General features: G+C 37.5%; 1 protein-coding gene and 1 pseudogene across 1 annotated transcript; both read right to left on the bottom strand.

The window, feature by feature from the left end:
* Window positions 1-720: 720 nt before the first annotated feature.
* Window positions 721-1296, bottom strand: LOC121441903 (histone deacetylase 2-like; the record flags this gene model as incomplete). Its single annotated transcript, XM_041643310.1, is given in 1 exon segment — window positions 721-1296. A coding segment is annotated over 1 exon segment (576 nt), but the record flags the coding sequence as incomplete, so codon positions are not given.
* Window positions 1297-7497: 6201 nt separating this feature from the next.
* Window positions 7498-7949, bottom strand: LOC121441916 (annotated as a pseudogene).
* Window positions 7950-26896: the final 18947 nt, after the last annotated feature.

Raw genomic sequence — 26896 nt, 5'->3', positions numbered from 1 at the left:
ATTAGAGATAAAGCGTTTCATACTTTATAGCTTAGCCCTTGCTTGGTGATGCAGAAATTCCTTCTTCCTTCCTTCTGGTCTAGGTTTAGAGTAGAATTTGCTTAAACAGGAATTTCTGAGGCATGATTACTACTTAAAAAGATGAGAAAACACCTTAGAGAATTATATCTAATCAGCAGAGCTAAATATTTCATTTATCTTCGTTTACAAAAAGAATTGTTTGAACTGTATAAGTTCTTTATTTGTGACATCTCTAGATAGGGAGAATAAAGTTTTGGATAACATTTCACCAAATTCTCCACCAATTTCATACTGAATAAGCTGAGGCAGAGGCAGGTCTATGCAATAAGAGTTGAGTAGTGACATCTATTCTCCAGTGAAAGTACCCATGTACCACATGACACTTAAACAAGCCGAGGAGAATTCTCAAGGATTTGAGGGGCTTTTGTGAGTGTTTTGTGTGAGTATTTCCTGGTGGTGCCTCATCAACTCCCCATATGAACGTCTTTCAACAGCTTCCACAAGCATCTCCCAGCTAAGGGGACAGATGCTCCCTAAGTCAAGTGAAAAGTATCCCCGGCTCTGTTGAAAACATTCTGGTCCCGCCCATAATAAAGTGAGTCTAAATCTCTGACAGAAAGGAAATGTGATTTTTTTCTTTGATTAGAAAACATTATACTAATTTCTTTTTTTCCCTTTATGTGTAGAGGAAGGAAACACTCATGTGGCAAAGCACATCGTTAGAAGAAGAGGAAGCACAGGAGAACTTCCGGTATTTGTCATCTTCAACCATGCTTGAGATAAGATCTCCGAGTCAGGAATTTCACAGTCAAGGGCAACTGCAGTCTCATATGTCCAATATCAAGCAACATTTCAGATTGTGTAGCCACCTCCACAAAACATCAGCAATGGCAAGTTAAGAGTTTTTACTACTTCCACACATTTAGGATGACCTTTGACAGTGAGATTGAAACAGCCAAGCCTATCACCAGACAGAGAGTCTGCACCACACGACAGCACCGCAGCACTAGGCTGACATATCTCCATCACTTTTGAGATTATAGGCTTATAAATCTGTCCATATGACTCATCATTTATACCATCTCTCATGGGAAAATTGACAGCATAGTATTTTCCTTTTCCAGCACCAATATCCCTCAAGTCTCCTGTTTCAGGAAAGTATCCCCCATACTTATGGAATGTAATCGTCATCACGTGATCTGTTGTATAAAAAGTTTCCTCAACACCGTCACCATGATGGATGTCTATGTCAATATACAAGACTCTCTGATGATATTTTAGTATTTGAGTATGGCAAGCACAGTGTCATTAACATAGCAGAATCCTGATGCTTCTGACTTTTTGGCATGCTGTAATCCTCCAGCCCAGTTGACAGCCATATCAGTTTGTTGTTGCTTTAACTTCACAACTCATAGAATGATTACTTTGAATATTTTGGACTGGATTTCAAACTGCATATTAGTCCATCAAACATGACAAATCAGAACACTTCAGAATATATGGAAAAGATAAAACAGCATTTATTTGAAAATTTTTGAATGTTTCCACATGCACCTGGTGTTCGGATGCACATTGTTCCAGAAGATGCTGTTAATGAAGAAATTGGGGATGAGGATGGAAGACCCAGAAAGAGGATTTCTATTGTGCATCAGACAAGTAGATAGCATGCGATGGAGAATTATCTGATTCTGAGTATGAAGCCAAAGGAGTTTATAGAAATGTTGTCAATTGCAAGAAAGGAGCAAAGAAAGCTAGGATTGAAGAGGACAAGAAGAAGACAGAGGACAAAAAGACTGATAAGGAAGAAGACAGATCCAAAGACAGTAGTGGTGAGAAAACAGATACCAAAGGAGCCAAGTCAGAACAACTCAGCAATCCTTGAATTTGACTCCCCAACATAAGGAACCTCTTGAAAAGGGAGACAATACTGGACAAAGAAACCTTTGCTGTTTGAGTACTCCTGGCTTCATTTTATATTGTTTTGGCATGGACTGTATTTATTTTCCAAATGGCTTATTTTTGTTTTCCTTGGCAAATTTTATTGTGCATTTTTCTATTTATGAAGCAAAATTTCTCTTTTTTCCACCATGTTTTATGTGATTGTATTTAAATTGATGTGTTATTATGTCAAAGCATGGTATCTATTAAACAAAAAAACAAAGCAAAAAGATCTCCTAGTCACTGTTTCCTTAGGAGGCTATCTGACCTTGGAACATCTGGAGATTCTTCTGACTCATTCTCTCATCTCTTGGGAAGAGCACAGTAGTATTTCAGGCCCTTGGGTTGTGATGTCTTACTTTTAAGTTGGCTCTGGGAATTCAAACTAAGTTCATCACACTTGTATGGCAAGCACTTTACCCATGAAGTTTTCTGTCCAGCCCAATAAGAGTTTCTTAAAAGACAACTCTGAAGACGGAAGGTTCCATTTATACAAACTCTATGTATGTCAATTGAAAGGTGTCCTCGAGCATGTTTAGGGTCAGTTTCCCTGAACAGTATTTGTAACAGTCTGAGAAACAAGAGATTTTCCAACTCTGTCTTTGGAGCTTGCCAAACTTTATCCTGTTTTCAGATCTCTTCACCAATATCACCAGTGCCTTAGATTAAATCTTGTACATTCAACCTTAGATTGTGCTTAGGTTTCCCAGAACTTCCTTGAATTGCAAATACCCCCAAGAGCAAAGACTTTAAGCCTTTATCAACTACCAGGCCCCTGGTATCATTAGCAGACTGGGATCACATAGCCAACTAAGAGTAAAAATCAAAGAGGAAAAAAGGAAGAGGAGGAAAATAGTAAGAACAGGTAGCTGAGGCTATGGGAATGAACTTTCAGGGCTGTGTAATTTTGCCTGCAATAATTCTGACCTCTGAACGGACTACAGGGATAGGAGGTGTATCAGAGGTTGCAATTCTTTTCTCCCTATTGTCCTGAGTGACATTAAACACCGCAAATATTTTTAATTAACTTCTTTCCTTTAATATATAAAATACTTAACAATTGCTTATGAAATGCATGCCTTGATGTACTTAAGGATTATTCAAGATATTTTTTCTAATTAAGATGACTTTCAAACACTGTCTATATCAATCAAATGCAGATACTTTCTTCATTACTGTGACAATATTAGTAATGAATATGTAAAAATTACAGAAAGATAAGGAAACAAAATGAGGGAAAGCTTACCACCTGAAAGTGAAGCAACGCCCCATCTATAAGGAATCCTCAAGCAGATTTTAAGTAAGGTATGAAATCTTGCTTAGTCCTTCTTCCTTATTTGTTTTATAAAACACCATAGTTCATGAAGGTACCAGAAAAAATTGATGTATACTAAGACAATCCAGATTACAATGTGGCCCCAAAGGCCTGCTATATGTGCCACTCACCTAGGCTCATCCTTGCACATCACCCTATTAACGTCTCATGTATCACGTAGGTCCTCATAGCTATCACTCCCCAGAGGACATCTTTGTTAATTTTTGCCTCTTGAATTTTCCCTCTACATTAGTATTACTTCTGCATCCCCTCTTTTCATTTCATAGCATGGTGTCCTCTAATCATAGCACTTGGGAGGAAAAATGTCTCCCCAAAACAAAGGTCATTGGAGCTTGCTGACTAGCCAGTCTAATTGAATTGGTGTTCTACAATTTCTTCGAAGAAATAAAAATAATGTGGAGAGTACCTGGCATGACACCCCGTGTTGCCCTTTGGCCCCCACATGCATTCACACTCAAGGGTATACTTACTAAGAAACACAGGCTCAAAATTTTACAGACATATGTATAAAATTTTGCTAGTAGTTCATACTCACTGTAATAAACCTAAAACCTGTTTTTCATCCAGGAAGCTTTTTCTGGCTACCCTACAGGTCTGTGGCAAGCTATACTAGGGTCCTTCCTGTCTACATTCCATGCTTGCCCATAGCATTTAACCTTCTTTTAGTCCATTTAACAAGTCTCTATTTAAAAATGTATTCATCTTAAACATTTTCTAGTTTTATAGTTTATCTCCCCATTAAGATGTGACTTAATTATCTAGTGCTAATCTTTAATACTTTAAATAAATGTTTAATGAAGAAATAAAATTACGGATACATTTGGCATTTTAGACATTTCACTTCTAATCTGGAAAGGTAGGATTAGTGAACTCATAAAATAGTTGTTAAAAAGAAAATGAGATCTAAAAGCTCTAAGAAGATTTGCTTACATGTGAATCTAACTCATTTGTTGGTTTCCATTTTTGGATAGAAATAACTCAGACTTATCCCTATATTGTTGACTATAATTGATTGTTTGAAATCCAAGATCTTATATATTAAATGTCTGTAGTCTGGGACAGAAGGGCTGGGTATAAAACATGTCTTGGAATTGATATAAAGGTATTTCCTTAGGTGATCAAGTCTTCATATTTTTGTCTTATTTGTTTTTCTTAAGATTTGATAAATTTAGAAAATATTTTATGTACATATTTTGCTTCTTTGTTTACTTCTTTCCTAAAATCTAAATGCCAGAGATATACTACATGTCTGTTTCACTATTATAATGTCTAGTTTTCTTCCTGTCACCCTGATTCACTCTAAATAAATTTTTCTTGTGGTAATGAAATAGCTTATGTTGAGATAGTATATCTTAGACAATGCAACACACAATTTCTGTAAACTTTTACTGAGTCTAAAGTATTGAGCTATGAATAAAAACATCATCTCTCATTGGCATGACCTCTTGAAAGGGGCAAGACCAAAGGCAATATCTGATGTGGAGCATCAAAGCCTACTAAATCAAATGGACAGGAATGACAGGATATTTCAAAATGAAAAGAAGCATAATTCTTTTGATTCAATAGTACCACATGGTAGCCTTCCTCTTTTCTACTTATGAATGTTTTAGACTTTATAAAATTTATTTTATTATTTTTGCATGGATGAAAGTTTTCCCTGAATATGAGTGTGTATAATGCGTGTGCACATGGTAGCCATGGAGGCCAGAAGATGTTAGTTCCCTTAAGAGTTGAGTTAACAATAGCTGTGAGCTAGAACTGGAACTTTGGTCCTCTGAAAGAACAATCAATGCTTTTAACTGCTGAGCCACCTCTACAGCCCATGTATTAAAATATTGAGAGCATTCTTGTTGACATTAAGGTAACTGGCTCCCTTCCCAGAGTTTCAGAAGGTGATTAGCAAGGCCTAGATAGCATTTCTCACAGTTTCTGCTAGATCTAGTTTCTGTTGAGAATATTCTTGGACAGCTATTGTCCTGGTTAATATTTGAGAGAGAAAATACTACTAAATTCTATGTTCTTCATGTTTTGGTAAAATACCTAGGTGTTTTCACCTACAGATTAATTGGAATGGTATAAGTGCCAACTAAGTCTGTTCTTGAAGACATTCACTATCATCCTGCTGGACTCACAGAGGTTGTAACAAACTTCCTAATTCACTGACTCAGCAGATAAAAAATTCCCCAGCAGGCATTTTGGAGCGTAGATATGACCCTAGAACTCCCCGCCCCCTGCTCCCTCCTCAATTTCAAAGCAAGGGAGCCTTTCTGTACAGCTATTGGTCTTCTGGTATGGGCACCTCTTGATAGGACACAGTTATTATCTCATACATAAAGGATTGTGTCAGGACAAAAATGCAAACCTTATGGTTTCTTCCATCTCAGTTTCTAACATCTTCCTGATTTGAATTCCAGGAATGTCAACAGACAGTTATGCATCAGATGTCTTTGACTGGGCTATTATCAGTACAAAGAAAGTAAAGATGGATGCCAAATGTAGAGTTAGATACTCAGGGACACATAAAGTGAATGACACTTTGTTTTCTCACTTGGGTTCCTTTTGTATGGGATTGGACACTGTTCAAATATATTTTTGTATTCCGGATAAATTTTAAGGCTAGTCAGAGCCTGAATGAAGGATATAAATGCCTTTCTTTTCAGGGCTGGAGCCTGAATATGGATTAGTATAGAAGTTAAAATAAAATTTTTTATAAAACCAAGTACTTCTCCAAAGACTATAGAAAAAGATCAGGTCTTATTTGATACTTAGCAAGTGCTGTAGAACTCAGTCTATCTCAAACTGTGCCTTTGTGTCTAAAAAAGTCAAGATACAAATTACCTCTGACTTGCCTTTATGAGACCCATGGGTATTTATCCCAGGCTGGAATGTGTGGTCTTTTATTTGCAGGAACATCTTTAAGAAGAGAGACAAAGTGAAAATTTAAAAATAGAGCTTCAAAGCCTAAATAGCAAAGCAAACAGAAAGTCATTTGATTTGGCCACTTCTGTATCTTATGGATCAGGCTATTGATCTATCACACACAGATTAACTCCAATGCTCTGCTGCTCATTGTCTGAGATAATCTTGTCTTTGCTTGTACCACTCCACCTGCCTTCTTGGATAACAATGCCCAGGAAATGAGGGAGGCTGTGGCCAAGCCCTGGATCACTCTTTGTTTCTCATACCTCACCGTCCTCATTGCCTTTCTTCCATCCGTCTTTCATTTCTGTGTCTGCCAAAGAAAAGAATTAATAGAAGGGAGGTTTTAGGTTTGAGGCAGATTTCAGTGGCTGTGTTATTTATTTTTTTTTCTCAACCTATTCTCAGATAAGTGGCAGGTCACTTAGAAACTATCTATATGCTAAGTTACTGTTTTGGTAAAGGCTTACTAAGGATGAGGATTAATATTTGGTAACTGCTGGAAAGCAGGTATCTTATGTATCCTCCCTTCATAAACTCTTCAAGGCTGTGGATTCCCATCTTTGGATTGAATAACACTTTGAAATGACCGGGACAATAACTCATACTCTGATGAACACAGCTGGAATTCTTCACTGTGTGACTCTAGCTATTTCCAATATCATGCTTTTTGTGCCTATAGAAGGGACTCACTGCACACAATATTTAGGAAGAGACTTTCTCACTGTTTCAACATATTCCAATAATCCCTACCATGTTCTCATATCATCATTATACCTGAAATACCATCCCATTCTTGTTATCTATACCTCCTTTCCTTAGCAGGCCACGAACTGCCATTTTTGCTAGTCTGAAAAGAAGAGTCATGTGAGTAAGCACATACAATTTGTATGTTATAAATGTAATGTTGACATCTACACGTGCCAACATTCAGAGAAGCAGCCATCAGGGAATCACCCTGCGAGGATTATTGAAGCAGTATTGTAGAATATTTCTCAATATGGAAGCTAGTATCATTTACTCATTGAGATTTTTTAACTAGATGAATAACCTTTGATTCCCTGGGTAATATGGATACTCATTGCATTTTTTAAACAATTCTATGCTATGACACTTGGCAAATCTCACCATTCCAGAAAATTAGGAAATCATAGATCTGAGTGGGTGGGTTTATGTGGCTCAACAAACTTAGTGGGAAAGCCCCATACAGTAACCTGGACAAAACAAAGAAAATGCTTTTTTTTTCTTTAAAATTTATTCAAAACAACAAACAGTCTTCAAGCTCACTGTGGTGGATGACCAAATCCACGACCAAAGCCTCCTCTAAACTGGAACTCGGTGCTGCATCAGGGGGCACAGCACTCCTTCTGTAGGTGTCTGTCCTCTTCCCCATTGTGAATCTTGCTGGGCACTCACCCTCTGGCCAAGTCCTGCCCGTTTCGGGACTGCTAAGGCCCAGGGTGGCAGGCACGATCTCCGGAGGTAGGTGGAGATAATCGAGGAGATACTGGTTGCCCTCATTAGTAAGGTACCAATAGAAGTGTCTCCAGGCAAACTGCTCCTTCACATAGCCTTGAGAGATTTGAGAGACTGCATGGCCTTCATGCCATGAAGGATGGGCACCTTCCTGTCTGCCAGCTGGGGGTTTGGGCGTATGGACATCCTTGGCAACCATCACTCCTTCCTTAAAAAGGAGCTCATAGATGGCAATGTGGTTCTTCTTGGGCATCAACATCGTTGCGGTTGCAGGGTCCAGGACGGAGGCTGAAAAACACAAATGCTTGAAAGATGAAGGAAACAGCTGTGTCTTTGATTTTGCCTACCTTCAGTGGCCATGTTTATTTCTTTTACCTGTGGACATCAGGCTCCAGGTTCTTTGGCTGTTAATCACGAACCTGCTGTGTGATTCCCCAGGGTGTTTGGGGCTTTGGTTTTGGTCTAAGGATGTGTCATTTCTTCCTCTGGTAATAGGGCTGGCAGTGTTTTGGATTAAGAAAACGCTGGTTTAGTCATTTTTCCACCCTGTAGACATCCACTATGGGATAATGCGATGGCTAATCCTGTAAAACAATTTCATAACAGTTCCGTTAAAACTGTGTATCATATTGCTTCTGATTATATTCAGAATGCTGTTGAACATCATTTGAAGCGTCATAGATTAGAATCATTGCTATTTGGAAAAATTTAAAATTAAACTCAACTGGGAACTTAAAGTTCGTAAAGCGAGGACTGGACCAGCATTCTTTTCAACTCACTTTCCCTTTCTTTTAGAGCATACATAATATCCTCAAATTCTAAAGGGCTTGAAAAACACAAATCAAGGCACTTGCTATTCCAAAACTCTATTGTATCATAACACCTTGGAAAACTTGGGTTTGTCCTGTGGTGTTTCTGGATAAAGGAAATGTGTTCTTATGTCACAGGAAAACTGATCTATCACTTTCTGCCTGTTGTGCTCTTTTCTCAGACTGCAATGAAAGCTGTTTTCCATAGAACAGTCCATAGAAATTTTAGGCTTTTGTGTCTCTGCCTAGTCACCTTAGGTTATAAGTGACCTTCTGACTTGAGTACAATGGCATATTCCTGTAATGTCATCAATGCAGTGCTTGACTCTGGATGACCTGAATTTGAGCACAGCTTGTGTTGCATAGGAATGTATGTCTCAGAAATAATAATATAACAAGATGTCTTTTGGTGTGTGTGTTTGTGATTGTGTGTATGTGTGTGACCTGAATTCAAGCCTTAGGATTAAAATGAAATAGCAAAACAAAGCAAAGTGATTTAAAATAAAGGAACAGATTCAAGGAATGCTTCCTTTTCCCTAGTTCTGTTGGTACTTGATTGGCACATCACTCTTGATTTCTTAATTGTGTACATTTTTTTATGCAAGTGATCCCTTTATCTGTCTATGTTATGAACATTAACCTCTTTCTATACTCTAGAAATAGGGAGCCAAAGGTAAAGTTGATGCCACAAAGAGCTTGTATACTAAATTACGGCATACTTTTAGACGTAAAGAAGAAGGGTGGAGGGCAGTTGGTCACTAGATTGTGATTGTTTTTCTTGGTTTTATTGGATGGTTGTATGGCTATTTATCCACAGGTATTCTCTTACATAGGAATTAAAAGCAGACATGTAGATCAGGGGAGAGGAGAAGATTCTGTATAGAGATAGAGAATTAAAGAACGATTCTGAAGTGTTTGTTTTAGAAGAAAAGAATGAAGAATTTAAGAGGAAAAAAGGAGGACAGATGATAAAATGAGGCATGAGAGAGATTTTCAGATGTATATGATTATGTGTGCTGGAAAGTTTATCAATTAAAATGTTTACTTTGCTCTTATTTAATTGAAATAATAAACCATTTAAAAGTTGCATGTGTGCATGTGCGTGTGTGCATGTGTGTGTGCGCATGTGTGTGTGTGAGTGTGTGTGTGCATGTGTGTGTGTGCATGTGTGTGTATGTGTGTGTGCATGTGTGTGTGTGCATGTGTGTGTGCACGTGTGTGCATGTGTGTGCGCATGTGTGTGTGCGTGTGTGTGCATGTGTGTGTGCATGTGTGTGCATGTGTGTGTGCATGTGTGTGTGCGTGTGTGTGTGCATGTGTGTGCGCGCATGTGTGTGTGCGTGTGTGTGTGTGTGTTTGTGTGTGTGTGTGTGTGTGTGTGTGTGTGTGTGTGTGTGTGTGAATAAGATTTGCTGGAAGGGGCCTGGTGAATTTAGTTGCACCATTTAAAAGATTATTTTTGTTTCTGCAGAAACTATTAGCAAATGGTTGGTAGAAAGGAACAGTGAAGTTGGACAGGAAGCAGTTTCCTTAGTTGACTTGGTGATGTGGAGGAGGAAGGAACAGGGAGAGAATGATTCATCAGTGGCTTTAGTCCACAGACTAGGTAGCAGCACTTCATACTCAGTATTCAACCAGAAGGAAAAATAAGCAAAAACATCAAAAATTGCTGATATGGAAGTAAGATTCAAGAATTCTGAATTTCATATATTGTTGCTGAGGGGCTCACATGTATCCAAGAGATGTTTCATATGTGTTGAACATTTGAGTTTGATAGGACGGAATATACATATGGTATGTGGTCACTAAAATGTAGCACTATTTCACTTTAACTCACAGAAAGGAGTACAATAAATATTACTGAGAACTCTTTGAGGTAGGAATAATGTTTAAATTCGTTGATTAAATCATCTCATCTAGAAACAGAATGTACATATACAAAAATGTCAAACCTAACCTAGGGCATACTAAGAAAAAATATTGGGTGTCATGTTCTTTGTTTATTTTTTTTCAACTTAATACAAATTTGAGTAATCTGGAAAGAGGGGAATTCAGAAAATGTCTCCCTCAGATTGGTTTGTGATCATGTGCATAAGAGCATTTTCTTGATTACTTATTGATATGGGTGGGTCAATGTGGGCAGCAAAATCCCTGAGAGGGTGGTTCTGGGCTGCATAGGAAAAGACAGCTGAGCAAGTGAGGGGATAGAAGCCAGTAATCAATCTCCCTCCCTGGTCTCTGCTTCAGTATCTGTCTCCTGGTTCTTGCTGTGAGTTCCTGCCTTGGATTCATCTCCTGATAGACTTTATGGGGACATAAGCCCTTTTTGGCCAGTATTCTATAAAAGTAACAGAAAGAAAGCTGGCATATTGAGCAAAACAAAAGGAAGAAGTTAAAGATACATAAGAACTATTATCTAGTATTAGAGAGAAAAATATTCATTGAGAACTTATAGAAATATATGTTATAAAGGATTGTGGTCATTAGAATGTAGTACTAGTTAAGTACATGTTAATATAGTAAAATCTTTTCAGTGAGGACCAATACTAGTGCCTCATAGTCAAAGCAGAGATAAGCTATGGCTGAAAGAGATGTCTGTAGAATGGGGGAGATTTCAGTCAGTGATAATGAGTATAGAGAGAATGGCCACTAAGAACAGCTTCTATTGGAAGGGCCAGAGAAATAGTAGAGGATGAAAACCCAGTGATGAAATTTTTTTTTTTACAATGCTGATGACCTTAAGGAAGTCTTTATCATTAAGGAAATGATGACGTGTTGAAGAACAATTGAATATGAGAGATGGGTGCTGGAGAAATTGCACAGTCAATGCACAGATCTGAATATAAGAATGGTGATGAGAATTCATAGTCAGATGTAAGGCACTATGCGAGCTAGATGAAGAAAACAAAAGAAAGACAATATAGGCAGTGGTATGCTAGATTATAAGATGATAAGTGTGGGCATTATTCTGTCTGTTTTTCTATTGAAATTGAACTAATGTAATGATCTGTGATTGGCAGACTGAATAATGGTTTTTTTGTACTTCATAAGAAAGTAGCATATATTACCACAATATTATTTTTTTGCTAATAAATATAACTGACATACTCCATGAGTAGCCACATCTAGCTCTGAGGCATGGAGGAAACAGGTTTCACAGAGTCTGGGCACCTTGTGGAAGTTTGATCGGTAAGAGGCAATGGTGGAGGGAATTTTTAGGTATGTACTTGTATGGTCGAATCATGGAAATGACGCAGAGCCAGGATGGAAAGGAAGAGGTGGCTGTGATGCAGAAGCTGGGGAGACTGCAGAACTGACTAATGCAATGTGAGCGGCAAGAGGATGTAATCTAAGAAGAAATGCTGGATTTGATATTTCACTAGCCCTGCTGATGATAGGGTCAGGATTTTACAGGACTGGTCACCCCATATGAAGCTAAGATCATCCCATATGAGAAGTAATCTTTTTAAGATATCACTTTATTTAATCAGCTTACCTGAGAAATTCTAAAGTTAAAGGTGACCTATGTAGTCAGCTGGGACAGTTCCTGAGGTGATGGCTTATTGATTGCTTTATGACATTTGTTCTATAATTTCTACTTTGATTTTTTTTACTTAATTTTATATAGTTATACTGCAGTTTCATCTCAAAAACACAAACATCTCTTACTTCAAAGTGGTCTTAAAGTAGCCAAGGAAAATGCTTAGTTTATGTGAGAAAAATAGTAACTAGAAATAGCAAGAAAGTACTTGTAATTACCCTTAACAGTAATAAATGAGTGCAGGAACAAGTGAATAGATATCATTACCATTTTAAAAATGATAAAAGCTGTATGAATTTTAATGAATTTATTTATGTACAGAATAACTCAAACCTCAAAGATAAATTACTCCAGATTACATGGCTTATTAGTGAACTAAATGAGGCTAGATTCAAATACTATGTCCAATTCAGTTCCTATAGAGGCTCCTTCAATGCATGGTCAGCAGCATCAAATGTAGATAAAGGAGCAGAAATAGAGTATAAATTGAAACTTTGGTGTTGATTAAATAAACCTTGTGTCAACAGAAAAAATTGCAGGTTTCCCTCAATATTTTGAATTGTATCTATTCCTATTTATCTACCTTCACAACAGAAATGCATTAAGCCATCTTAAAAGTTCCTGTTTTTCTAAGAGAATTAGTGACTATGGAATCCCTAAGATTAATTACAGTGTTATTTCCCACAATGGGCTGAGGACATCTATGTCTCAGATGAAGTTGTTACTGAACATTGGGAGAAGTGGGTACATAGCATAAAGAAGTAGAGAGGCACAGTGGTATAGTTTACACATTCAATACCTAGATGATTTCACTAGTGTTTCTGATTTCCATCCCATATTCTTGGGGGTCTGTGTGGTTCTATGCCCACAAAGGTTGTAATCTCAGTGGGTCACAAAATGAAGCCATGAAAGTGGGAAGGGTCTCGGAAAGGGTTCTCTGGGGGAAGGGAGGGAGGTAAGAAAGGATAGGGGTCGGTGTGGGTGGTGCACTCCTTTAATCCTAGGGGAAGAGGCAGGCAGATACCTGTGAGTTCAGGACAGCCAGGGATACACAGAGAGACCTTGTCTCAAAAATAAAACCAAAAAGGATGGGGGTGTAAGTGTGACCACTGTGTGTTATGTGCATTATAAAACTATCAAATAATAAATTTAATTTAAAAACAATAAAGCTCTAAGTGAAAAAACAAACAAACAAACAACAACAACAACAACAACAAAAAGACTGGTTAAAACAGGAGTACCTATCTGTGGTAAACACCAGAATATCTTTCTGCAGTTAATTCCAAAGACTGTATCAGGGCTGATTCTGAGAACATATTCATCACTTGCAGATTCCTTATTCAGTGTTATTGCCGACAGATAGGTCAGTCTTGATCATTTTGATTGTTTTTTAATTTAAAAGATGTAAGAAATCACCTGTGCCATTCCTTTCTTTCTCAGATTAAGATTTACCAAGCATACAGTAAACTATGAAATTGAAAGGACTAATCAGCTCTAGCAAAAAATACATAGTTGTGAATTTATAAGGAAGTCATAGCACTGAACTCAAGCTGACAAAATGTAAGCAAATGTAAGGTTAAAAATAATGATCCTGTGAAACTACATTATTCAGCGTGGTTTGTACTAGGGTGTTTGGGTTTCAGATTCGGCAATTTCAAGGCACAGTTAGGCATAACAACAATAGGTCTCTTTCTAAGACGAAGAACATTGGGCTTCATAGGAAGTCAGTATTCTAAAGTCATTTAGATAATCTACACGTTTCTTGCTATGCATTTGAAAGTGTAAGGTATTTCATTTTTGTGTTATGTTAATACAAAAGTTCACACTTTGAAGCATTTCAGATTTTATATTTATTGGATAATGTAGTTACACACTGTAATTTTTTTGCTAGAAAATTTTTGCAGTCGTCATTCTCAAGTGTGTAAGAGGGATGAATTATCAACCTATCACCAATTTTTCCTTCTTTCATTTCATTTCAAAAACCTCATAGATGTCTAAGAAAACAAATACTAAATAAGTATTGTTTTTTCTGATATCCTCCATATCCTAGAGATAGACTCTTACAGAATAAAGTGTTCTAATAAGTTGAACACTGTAAGTAGAAACTACCCATTCATTTCCTGACCACTTAGACAAGAATAATAATAAGCTCTGGGGCCATTGGGTGGAAGTCATGCTTACTACCTCAATTCTGGGAAGCAGTTGTCCCATGTTATCACCAAGTAATATGCAGCATGCTGTCCTCAAACCCCATTTTTTTGCCTCCTGAAAGAGCCAGAACTGTTCATGTTGCCTGTACAAATTAGGAAGCTGTCTCTTAAAGAAGTCACACAGGTAATGTTGACTAATGTTGGGTCAGCAAGCCTTCTCTTAAAGGAGTCATGTCTCTACTCACCACCATCAAACAGAGCCAACCTGAAAAAAAAAATGTGGCTACCAAGAAGCTGTGCTTGGCTCCCATTTTTGTGACTCTAGAAGCCCTTCTTTTTTAAAGTTTTTTTCTGTGGTCTTACGTGGATCCATGGCCCAGATGGTGGGCACCGTTATGTAAAAAGAGACTGCAATACATCCCACATGAGAATACCATTCATATAGTCATAATTTCTAGTGCTTAAAGTACAAATTGTATACAATATTAAACATGACCCTAAAATATCTAAAATTTAACTTAAATGGTAAAATATTCATAGAAATAATAATTACAATTAGTAAAATTAATAAGTATTGAAAGTACCTAATAAGCACTTTAAACCTCACATCTGAAATGATGATCTTCATGCATATTTGCAATGCACATGAAATGGTGCAAATTACAGTTAAATTAGTCTTAAACATTTTTATTGCTAGCATATTTCATAGTGATTATTCACTTTAAAATCACTATTTTTAAATAACGTAGTCATTACTCAGGGAGTGCAGTGTTTTTTTTTTTCCCTAACATCCTCAGTACAACAGAAGATTAACCAAGCAAGCCAAAAATGGGTTGTATCAAATGAGAGCAACCAAGTTACAATCAATAGAATATAATGTTCTAAGTTTCTGTAATTCATTCTTAATGGCTTTCCTATATAAATTTGTCCCTTTGGATAAAACAAAATTGTCATTCAGACTTAATCCATTTATATTTTATACGAACATTATTTTTTTTTATTTATTTTATTTATTTATTAAAGATTTCTGCCTCGTCCCCGCCACCGCCTCCCATTTCCCTCCCCCTCCCCTGATCAAGTCCCCCTCCCTCATCAGCTCGAAGAACAATCAGGGTTCCCTGACCTGTGGGAAGTCCAAGGACCACCCACCTCCATCCAGATCTAGTAAGGTGAGCATCCAAACTGCCTAGGCTCCCCCAAAACCAGTACGAACATTAAAGTCATCTCAGTAACAAGGTACTTCATTTCTGATGTTGCATGAGAAAGAACAATCTATCTTTACAGTTACCTAAGTGACACATTTCTGCTTTGAATCTGGATATTCCATAATTACAAAGTTCAAAGATACCATAAATAGTCTCAAAGGAACTTCTAAATTCCTCTTTGAACCAGAGCAGAAGTTGCTTGTTTGACATAATTGTTCGTAATTGTTCAACTTTGTCAATCAATTCTGCTTTTTAAAGGAACGAGGAGGTGGAACACAGAAGAGATGTGGAATGTCTGCCAGGAACTAAAGTTTATGAACTAGTTCATGTTTAGCCAACATGAACTAAATCTCAGTACTGCAGTTCTAGGCTCATCAAAAGCCAATCCCTTTTGTAAACTAAAGAAAAGGAAGACAAAAATGGATCTTCTTGAATCATGACATGCAGTGACTATCAGTGTGTATGAGCTTGTCAAACAGAATCTCGAGAAGAAACAAATCACAGCAATCAATTCCTCTAAAAGTTCTATATCAGCATGTCTATCCTCTGCCTGGCATTTAGGATAGATCCCCACACCCTGAAAAACTGGAAGGTTCCATGGGTAGTTCACTAAAACACATGTAAATTAAGAAGCATTTTTTTTTTTAAAAAAAAAACAGGCACATGTGTTACTCACAGCATATGAATTGAGATCTGTATAAAGTAGTACCATATAAAGCAATAACTAGTATCATATGCCCATAGGATGTAAATGCCAAAATTAATTTTCCATTATCCATAAAATCTAAGAAAATTGCAATATCCCCAGTCTTTAAAATGCCATGTTATGTAGGTCTCTGTATGCACACAATTACTACACACACACACACACACACACACACACACACACTACACTAATAAATATGCTAATATGAATAGCAGAAAGTTTTTGTGGCCTCAGTCCTGGACAAAGAACTACAAGCAAAAAAGAATTGCTAAAAGTGGGTAATATAGTCTTCCCCAAGGAAGAGCATACCAACTGGTTATCCAATATCAAATGGTTATCTCTGAAAACATACATACAAGAAACATTAGAGGGACTATGCAGGTTGTATCTAGGAGCAAACACACACCAATATATATGTGAAAAATTAAAGAAAAAAGAGACCATGAATTTGAATAAGAGCAAGAAACGATGTTTGAGTTTGAATAGATTAAAGGGAAGGAGGAAATTATGTTATTGTAATCTAAAACTTTTTTTAAATTGTACACATATGAGTTTTTTTAGGCAACACTTTAAGTTTTATTAAATCCAAGAAAAATAATATTTAAATATTATCCAAACATGAAATCTACCTATTTGTAAGACAGAGTGCCCAGATGAATAGTCTCTAATCCCACCTGACAGGAAAGGTCCTCCTAGAATGCTTAAGCACAATTTAGAAATATAAATCTATTCTGACATACAATAACTTGCTGTTGAATTCTATAAATGAAGCTTACTTCTTTGCTAAATTTTCATTTACTTAACAACAGCAGTTATGTTATCTTTTTAATTTTGTTCCCATTCCTGTAATTTATTGAGTCTTGGAGATATGGGAGGAATGTAAGAGGCTGACTCCTATGGAATTAATACGTCTTATAGGTCTTTAGTTCAAAAGAAGAATTCACCTGAAGTTCTGGAGAACTGGAAATCCTTAGAAACATAATGTAGAGTGTAGCCAAGCTCACTATTGGGAGATAGGTGTTGAGAGAGGGCTTTAAGTAGAACAGGCAAGCTTCAAACTCACTGTGTAACATAAGTTACACCCTTCAATTCCTCATGCCACAACACCCTGCACTTCATGCTAGGGATTTTTCACAGAATGAATTTCTTCTCTGTGTGTGATTCTTAACATTCTGCATTCCTTCAATGTCTTAAATTAAATTGCATTGCTGTGGTAGACCACAGTCTATTCACACAGCCATAAATACTGTGACCATAGTATTTATAGCTTTCTAAAATAATTAAGGTAAAAGTTGTACAAAAGAAAGCTCCACATTCTACTTTTTAAAACATTTATACCGAGGAGCTCAAAAACATCCCTGAAGAGCCTTCTGATCATCCCCTGGAAAAGTGTCTGCTGCACATCCCTCAGGCTCAGCAGGTCTTTGAGACAACAAAATGAATTTCTGACACTTCTTTTACAGAAATGGGAAGAATGGTCAAGAAATTGTCAAGGACACATGACCAGTCCTTCAGAATGTCACAGCTGCATTAGAAATACTGTCATACCTTAGGCAGTCCATAGCATAGTCCCTTAGCTGCCACTGAGGGTGCTGTAAAAAAAAAAAAAGATTTGGCAATATCTGGATGTATGAATTCATGACTTGGGGTGAGAATTCTAGCATGGTGGTAAAATCCAGGGGCAGCATTGCAATAATAAAAAAGGTCTCTATAAATGAAGAACTTTGTCACCAACAATGAGTTCAAAAATACTGTTCTTGAGAAAAAGAAAACATTTTGAAAAAAAAGCAAAAGCAAATTCCTGTATGGTTTATATGTTTCTTTAAAAACAAGTGATGGTGTTCTTTTCTTCTGTGCTCAGGTCAAGTAGAGTTATCACCCCTGTTGTCCAGAGCTCACCCCAAAGCTCTTTAAGCTTCGTAGAGGGTAAGGAGGAAAGCTATTTAGTGATGGGAGGAGCAAGACTGAGCTCCCAGGGAATATCCAAATTCTTCTACCTACAGTAGGGTCAATGCTTCATAAAATTCTATTCATAACTATTTCCCTTAAAATAATGATCATAAAATCCAAGTCTTTTAAGGGAAGTCCTTTGTCAGTATCCAAGAATATATATTTCAGCAATGTAAAATCCAGGTAATCATGAATGTGTCTAGGGTTATGAGACAATTTTAGCTACCACTCTTAGACTTCATTGTGACTTGCCCAGTTTGTTAGATCTTTATTGGTCTGGCATTTGTTTCATCTCATTGTTGATTATTGAGGATTCCATTTGCCCCTACCTAAGAACTCTGAGACATAAGCCAGCGTGTCAAATAATGAGGCACTTCAAATAGGGCACAGGGTCTATGTTAACTGCCTTCGTGTTTTTCTCAGTTTAACATGGAAGCTTTAGCTCTGCTCACATTTGTAACTATAAATGACAATTCTAAGCAATGATCCCTGAACACTGGTGTTTAATTTTCCATAGTGTCATGAGGATGGTTCTCAGTTTTCTCTAAACTCCATTTAATAACATTGTTTTTGCTTTGTTATCTATGTTTCTTATCTCTCTTAAGAGTAGTGATGTCCCTAATTTTATCCCTAAAATTAATCTTGCTTGTAGGGGAGGATGCATCAAGAAACATACTGACATTGCTGCAGTCTGCTTCCCCTCCTCCCACAGAATTACATACCTTTGAGTGATGAGTATGAGACACCCGTAAGTGTAATAAGAAGGGATTTCTGGGAGATTGTCTATAGCCCACCTTTCATATGGGCTTACTGAACAAGTCCTTTGAGTTAGACACTAGTTTTGAAAGACAATAGATAAGGTAAGCATGATGGCTATATGAAAGAAAAAGGAATATATTTCTTTTCTTTCATACAGAAACTATATATATATGTATACACACACACACACACACACACACACACACACACACACATATATATATATATATATATATATATATATATATATATATATGATGGTTCAGAGGTTAAGAGCTCTGACTGCTCTTCCAAAGATCCTGAGTTCAATTCTCAGCAACCACATGGTGGCTTACAACCATCTGTAATGATATCTGGTGACTTCTTGAGGAAGAGACCTTGTCAGTTGTCTTCATTAGTTTAGACCATGAAACACAATATGGTCAATTTCAACAGAACCACCATATATGGGCTGCCTTGCACACTTTAGCATTGCCAGGGCATTCATGTATCTATATCTATATGTAACACATCTATATCTATCTATCTGTATGTATATATACATGTGTGCATGTGTGTATACATATGCATATATATGAATGCATGCATATATATTACAATTCACACAATGAAATTCTTAAGTGGCATAAGTTAAAGAGAGTGATTCAATAGATGTATTCTTGCATAATAAGGGAAGAAATTCCCATTGAAGTAGATTTTTTTTGTTTTGACTTTTGTCACCTTCCTTGTTTTCCTTTGCATGTACACATCTAAGAATAAGGAATTAAAAAGAGTTTTTTTTTTATTTTACCCAACCATCATGATAATCATTGGCTTGCCACACTTTCAGAGATTTTCAAAGCAGTTATGGGATGCCACTGTGTCAGAGACTAAGGAATTTTCCACTGAGAAGCATCAGTAGCTGCACTGTCAACATTTCCATAAACCTCACTTCACATTGCATGACAGAGAATCAGAAAATATAAACCTAAACTAGACCAAAGAGAGGCAGTCCCAGCATAATAAAGTCTGGAAACCTTGTAGAATACACAAATGAGATCATACATCATCCAAGATTGTAAGTAAGCCTGCCATTGACTATGGAGAGAGCAGGTTTTCATCTTCACGGTCCTTTAAGGTACAGACATCATTGAACACATAATTGAAAACAAAGCAGGCCAGTGTTTCTGCCAGTAAGTTAAGAAGAAGCATCAAACACTCACGGAAAAGTGTTTCTCAACTCTTCATAAGTGGAGAAATGCTCTAATAAATTCCAACAACTTTGGTTTCCCCTGGGATGTGAGCTTGTACTCTTTCTCCGCTGGAGCTACTTCTTACCTCCCATTACCCCCATTCCTGGTGCTAATGAACTTGAGATACCTAGACAGCGGAAAACGAAACAAAACATTAACTTTGGTCTTTTAGCATTTGCAAAGGTCTAAAGCAATAATCCTTGTCATTTATCTTATCTTTTATTGTCTAGCACTTTGTGAAATTATCTAGTCAGTTAATCTCCCTAATGCCTCTGTGAGTCAGGTTAAATGATGTAGTTTCTGAAATGGATATATACAAATTTTCTCTTTGAAGGTCTAGTGATGATGCACCTTATAGGCCACTGGTTATCATTTACCTTGCACACGACTATTTCTATTTCATTACTTCTGAAGAAACTACTTAGAGGGATAGTGTTTTAGTGCAAACATTGTTCATTGCAGGTAAATTGTTCAGTAATATTCTATTTTATTACTTATTTCCTACCATAACTGATTATTAGTTGTACATAAGATTTTATTTGTAGACATTTTTATCCTGTAAATAAATAAATCTTAAAATTAGCTGGAAATTTGAAATTGAAACACCAGGTGTTAACATTTTGTTTTTTCATTGAGTGAATTTTTCAGATGTGATATTTTTGTACTATAATATAAATGGGACCTTTTAAATTAAATGAAATCTTAATTTATGCTTAATATTTTATTAATGTAAACTTAAATTCTACAGGTAATGAAGGAAACTATATAGATGAGACAGTGTGCCTTGATATCACAAACTCTACCTTCTTTTCTTTGTGGTCTGTTTTTAAAAATTCATTTAAGATTGCAACATAATCACATTATCTTCCCCTTCCTCTTAAACCTCTAATACACCCTTCTTAACACATTCTCAAATTCATGTAATCTTGTTTTTTTCTATTAATTGTTTTTACATGCACACACACAGTCACTCACACACCCACACTTTGTAGTATAAGGTGCTCAGTCTGAATGATGCTTCTCATGTGTGTGTTTTCAGGGCAGACCATTTGGAATGAGATAGCTGACAGGTGTCTTTTTCTCTGAGCGAAGACTATTTCCCTTAGTCTTAGCATTCCTTGTCACCTGCAATTCTTTATTTAGGGTTGAGGCCCCCGGTCTTTGTCCATTATTGCAAGTCTATTCTTTTTCTCATTCAGCTCACGGTAAGGCAGACATGATGGTGAAACGTCACGGGTATAACTGCTGATGTTACTTGGGGACAAAATTACATAGCAAATCCTTGGATCCTCTGCCTCTTCCATGGTGTTTCACAGCCATTAAGTGCAGGGATTATTTGGGGGAGGGTATTTTGTTTTGCTTTATTTGAAGGTATATCCACTGGAACGGGGCTCTAAAACTCTGTATTTTGATTGTTATACTTTTACTTTGTCAATGCGAAAAAGAAATTTCTTTGATGAAAGGTGACAACTATATGTATGTGTGAGTGTAAGGACACACATTTAGAGTGGAGTTATGGATTATGTTGCTTCAGTTAAGAAGTGGTTGTAGGTTCTTCTTCAAAGGTACACAAGCTCTGGGTATTTGGTTAGGTTTCTAGTACAGAGGATGATTTCCCTCTTGTTGAGTGAGTCTTAAGTCCTATTAGAGAGTTGTTACTTACCACAAAGTATATGTGCTAGTCATTATTGAGATTCGTAGGTGTCTTAGTTGGGGAGTGATGGTGGGGGATAGTGGGCTGCTTTCTTCCTTTAGAAGTTTACATGGTGCCGTCCTGTATCATGAAAGCTAGTTCTCAAGGAGAAGGCATTCAGGTTAGTTTCAACTCAAGAGTCCTCTGGTCCTAGGTCTGAAATACATGTGATGTCTTCAGCAATAATAAAAAAAAAAATACTTCACTTTAGGTCTCTAGCATACAATACAATAGTTTGCTTAAGCCTTGGAAACATTTGCTGGAACATTGATATTGTAGATGTTTGCTCTTTATAGAATCTTGGTGTTATCCTAGACTTATGTGCCTCAGGAGAAATGCAAGTAGATTTTGACATTGCCATTCTTTGTCAAACATTATTCTTATTTTTGAATCTTTCCCCCAAATCAACAGTTTCTCTAGATTAATTCATGTAGATCAGAATTCTCATGGTTACAGGAGCACATTGTCTTCTATATGATGCATGCTTGTATTCTTCACTCAGTAATATGTCTTGCCAGTCATGAGTTTGAAAAATAAATCTAGATGCACAACACATGAATCATTGAGAGAGAAATCTCTTAAGCCCTTTGTCTAACATCTTGATGAACTTTTAGCTTCTTTTTACCATTGTCCTGCCATTTGTTTCTGTTTTATTATTTCCGCACAAAACTGTCCATATGAATTGTCTTTCTTACCCATGTGCAAATGGACTTAGTTTCAAGGACCTGTGCTCCACAGTTTCAGTTACATCTGAATCTCATCTTTGCAGCAATATTGCTTTAATGATAACTTACATTCCTGAGAAAAGCTTTCTCCGTTGAATAATCATGAAAAAGTAACCTTGTTTTGGGCAAAGCAAAACATTTATTTCAACTATGATTTGGTCAAAATCATTCTGGAGACATTTTCTGAGGCTCCAAACAAATGATCCTATTTAGCACAATGATGAGAACCCTGACTTTTGTGAAGCATATTTATTATCAGGTTGGGTAAAGATCATGCAGACCTAGACATATAACACAATCATTTTTGCTTTTTCTCTTCTTTAAGTATGTCATCTTACTACCTCTTTTTTGGTTAAATCATTTTATAAACCCATGCTTTACAGTTAAACTTCAGTGATGGAATTTATACACCATCTGTTTTCTTCTTGTTCATCACAGTTCTTATGTTATCTGCCTGCCTTAGATTTTAAAAACCAGATTTCCTCTTCTTCATATTTGCCATTTCTTCCAACCCTATGTAAATTATGATGAATGTGAACAGACTTATTATCTAAACAGAGATAACTGTGGAGGAAAAGGTGTGTGGTCTAAGAAATAAAAGTTCAGTCTGTTCTTGACATAAATGTCAAGATGAACTAAGAGTTGCCCTTGCGACAGATAATTAGAGAAAACTGTCAGGCCTTCAACTTAATCCTCTGTACATCTGCTCAAAGTCAGCTCTGGAAACTCTGGGATCTAGGGAGACAATCTTTTGTAATTAGCCAAGGCCACGATAATCCATAAAAACATCTGATCAAATTGATTTCCAGTCCATCAGGTGATATCTGTCAACCACAAGCTCGCAGATCATCCTGGAGTTGTGACTGGTGCGTGTGAGCCTCTAAGGTCATTTAGAGGTCCCTTTGCCTTGGAAATATAAAATCATTTCACTTTTTGTCAGCATCCTTTCCTGTAGGACAGAAGGGAAGAAGGAAGACACATAAAGAAGAGAGCTTTTACAGACACTGACATCATGGAGGCAGAAGCGACAGACATTCTTAGATGATCAGTGTTTTGCTGACGTGTGGTCAGCCGTAAGAGAAGTTTGTGAAAAGAGAAAAGTGCATCATCTCTGCTTCTGAGCTTGAGACCTCTATTCTGTCCATGCTGTCTATAGTGGAACAAGAATTCTCTCATCACCTCCCTGTGTTAACGTTCATCTCTATCTCTTACCTACAACTTTTCCCAAATTATACTTTCCAGATGTCCAAATACATATCCTGCAACTGTCTTCCTCAATATTAGGATCTAGAAATGAGTCAGTCATGTCAGTTGTCTGTCCACTCTCATGATGAAATATGCACATTAATATCCTAAATCTTTATTGGTAGTAATTCTTTACGGTTTTCTTGCCTGGGTTGAGAAATGCCTTGGACAGCTTTGTGGAGTACTCCTGGTGATGCCATTGAAGATATGGTATGTGAGGATGTTGAACTTAATGGGTCATCTCTTGGGAGCTCCGAAGATCAGCATACCAGCAGGAACGTGAAGAGTAAGGTTGTTTACTAGGTTCAAGACAGAAATAGAATTATGTTGGGGACTGGGTTTTCAAACAGGGAATAGTTTGGTAGCCTGGGATACTGTTTGGTTCTTTCTAAATAATGCAACTAACTACTTTACCTGTAAATACTGTTCATACAATCTTGCGGTTTCAGCCCTTCCAGAACCTCTCCTGTATCAAGATACATATGCAACCTTGTCTGAACAATAGTAAGTGCCTTTGCCTCTGACAATAAAGACATTTAAAGAATCTCTCTTCATATACATTTCCAATATACCCAAATATAAAGAACGGGAGGTCCCACTTAGCTTGAACTGTTTTTTGGGTGCATGAACACTAAGATACAACAGTGAACTTTGAGAAAGAGCTTGTATTTACCATTTTTTTTGTCTGCATAATTGACTATGCATATAATTAAAGTCAAATGCATTATGGTAAAGGGTGTGTAATATGACTGAATATCAATATATTACTGAATCTTTCAATCAATATAGAGAATGACTCTCACTATGCCCATTAGGAACCATCCCTTCTTTCCTTTGGATGTTGCAAAAGGGATCATAGGCTGAAGGTGAGTCCCTAGGTTAAGTTCTCTCTTGTGGCCTGTTTTTAATCTTGACAGCATATTCCTGTATAATCTTCCCTTTTGCTCTTTTGCAAACCTGTATGAGCTCTTCTTTTTCGTTTCTCTGGATAAGATACCAAAAATCTGTAAACATCAGACTTGTACACTGATTCCTGGTAACAATATTGCTTGTGTATACAATGCATCTCTATTTTGCTTATAACCTGCTTTTCTGTAGTATTTTTTGGTTAACAGGTGACTGATTATCAGTTTGAACAAATTGACCTGAAAATATCTTCCCTGATGGCTAGCTTGTATAGTGACAGGAGCAGCTATGCAGGCTGCTGGTGGCAAAAACCTACCAACAGTATTATCCAGGTATATACCTCACAAATTACAATAGTAAGAAGCCTGAGAGTATAATGCCCATTGGTTCAATAGTGACACAAATTTTATGGTGGTGACCAACAGCTTTCTAATTAGACTTTAGATCTGTTATACATGATGGGATCATTTTGTAAGCCTGGCCAAGAATCTGTGGCTGGGAAGATTATTGGTCTATACTCTTATTTTGCAAAGGGACATAGTATCAAACTGCCTATAAATATTTATTTATCCTTGCACTTATAGACTAGTAAAATCCTCACCTTTCATCACAGAAGCATCTTTATGCAACAAATGTCAGTTAACGCAGAGATTTGCAACTGATCAAAGTGAAGAGGATACATGAACTATGGTCATCCATAAATGAGACATCTGTGCTCACTCCCTACAGTGACTCAGAAAATATTGCTGAAGAGAAAAGGGAGACAAATCACAAGGGCTGGAGGTTATGGGAAGATTTCTGTGAAAGAATGTTTTCTAGACCCGAGGGTAACATATATAAATGATCTCACGTCACTGTGACTGCATGCACAAGATACGTGCAAAAGCAGGCTAATCAGCACTCCGGCATGTATCAGAATGATGCTCATGAGGCCTCAACCCTAGTCCTTGAAAACTGATGGCCCCTGGGGAAGAAAGAGTCAGTTTTCCTTGGTGTTATGGCTCACAGTAGGTTGTAGCTAACCTGCATTTTACTGGTGGGGATGTACTTCCATGCACATATGGGCAGCACTGATTTTACTCAGTGGGGTACCAAAAGAAGCAGGAGAGGAAAAGGAGGAGGAAGAAGAGAATGAGTAGACAGCATGAAAGAGGGAGATGAATGTAGCTGGAGGAACTGGAAGGCATTGGAAAGGGGTAGTTGGGTGGATATGATAAATAGGGCATCCATGTTTAGAATTGCTAACAACCGTGTTTACAAATAAGAGGAAAGTGAGAAATCAGCTAAAGGATGGGTGACTAGGGAATAGACTAGTCTGTAGTGACAGTGTCAAGGTAGTCCATATTCAGGCTGTGGCTCTGCCTGACTGCCTGTTTTTCACTGCCTTTACAGCGAGAACTGGAAGGGAAAGCATAGGTTATACATCTTCTAAGGAAGACACGATTGGGTCAGACAACATATGGCAGCAACAGACAGAGTGAAATGGAGAAGTCGAGAAGAGAGTATGCCTGGCTTTATGGGTTTTGACTTTAAAACCTTACTTATTTTTTATTTTTATTTATTTTTATTTTTTTTATTAAAAAAAATTTCCGCCTCCTCCCAGCCTCCCATTTCCCTCCCCCTCCTCCCACTCCTCTCCCCCTCCCCCCACTCCTCTCTCCCTCCCTCTCCAGTCTGAAGAGCAGTCAGGGTTCCCTGCCCTGTGGAAAGCCCAAAGTCCTCCCCCCTCCATCCTGGTCAAGGAAGGTGAACATCCAAACTGGTTAGGCTCCCAAAAAGCCAGAACATAAAGTAGGATCAAAACCCAGTGCCATTGTCCTTGGCTTCTCAGAAGCCCTCATTGTCTGCCACATTCAGAGAGTCCAGTTTTATCCCATGCTTATTCAGTCACAGTCCAGCTGCCCTTGGTGAGCTCCCAATAGATCAGCCCCACTGTCTCAGTGGGTGGGTACACCCTTTGTGGTCCTGATTTCTTTGCTCATGTTCTCCCTCCTTTTGCTCCTCATTGGGACCTTGGGAGCTCAGTTCGGTGCTCCAGTGTGGGTCTCTGTCTCTATCTCCATCCATCACCAGATGAAGGTTCTATGGTGATATGCAAGATATTCGTCAGTATTGCTATAGGATATGGTCATGTCAGGTTCCCTATTTTCAGCTGCCCCAGGAACTAACTGGGGACATCGCCCTGGGCACCTGGGAGCCCCTCTAAGTTCAAGTCTCTTGCCAACTCTAAGATGGCTCCCTTAACTAAGAATTGTGGTTCCGTGCTCCCCTATCCAACCTTCCTT

Source organism: Microtus oregoni, unplaced genomic scaffold (assembly GCF_018167655.1).
Source record: "Microtus oregoni isolate MIOR12 unplaced genomic scaffold, Mior012 000083F_ref0000379, whole genome shotgun sequence".
In the NCBI taxonomy this organism is placed as follows: Eukaryota; Metazoa; Chordata; class Mammalia; order Rodentia; family Cricetidae; genus Microtus; species Microtus oregoni.
Note: the sequence above shows the minus strand (reverse complement) of the source record. Positions and strands in the feature narration are given on the sequence as shown.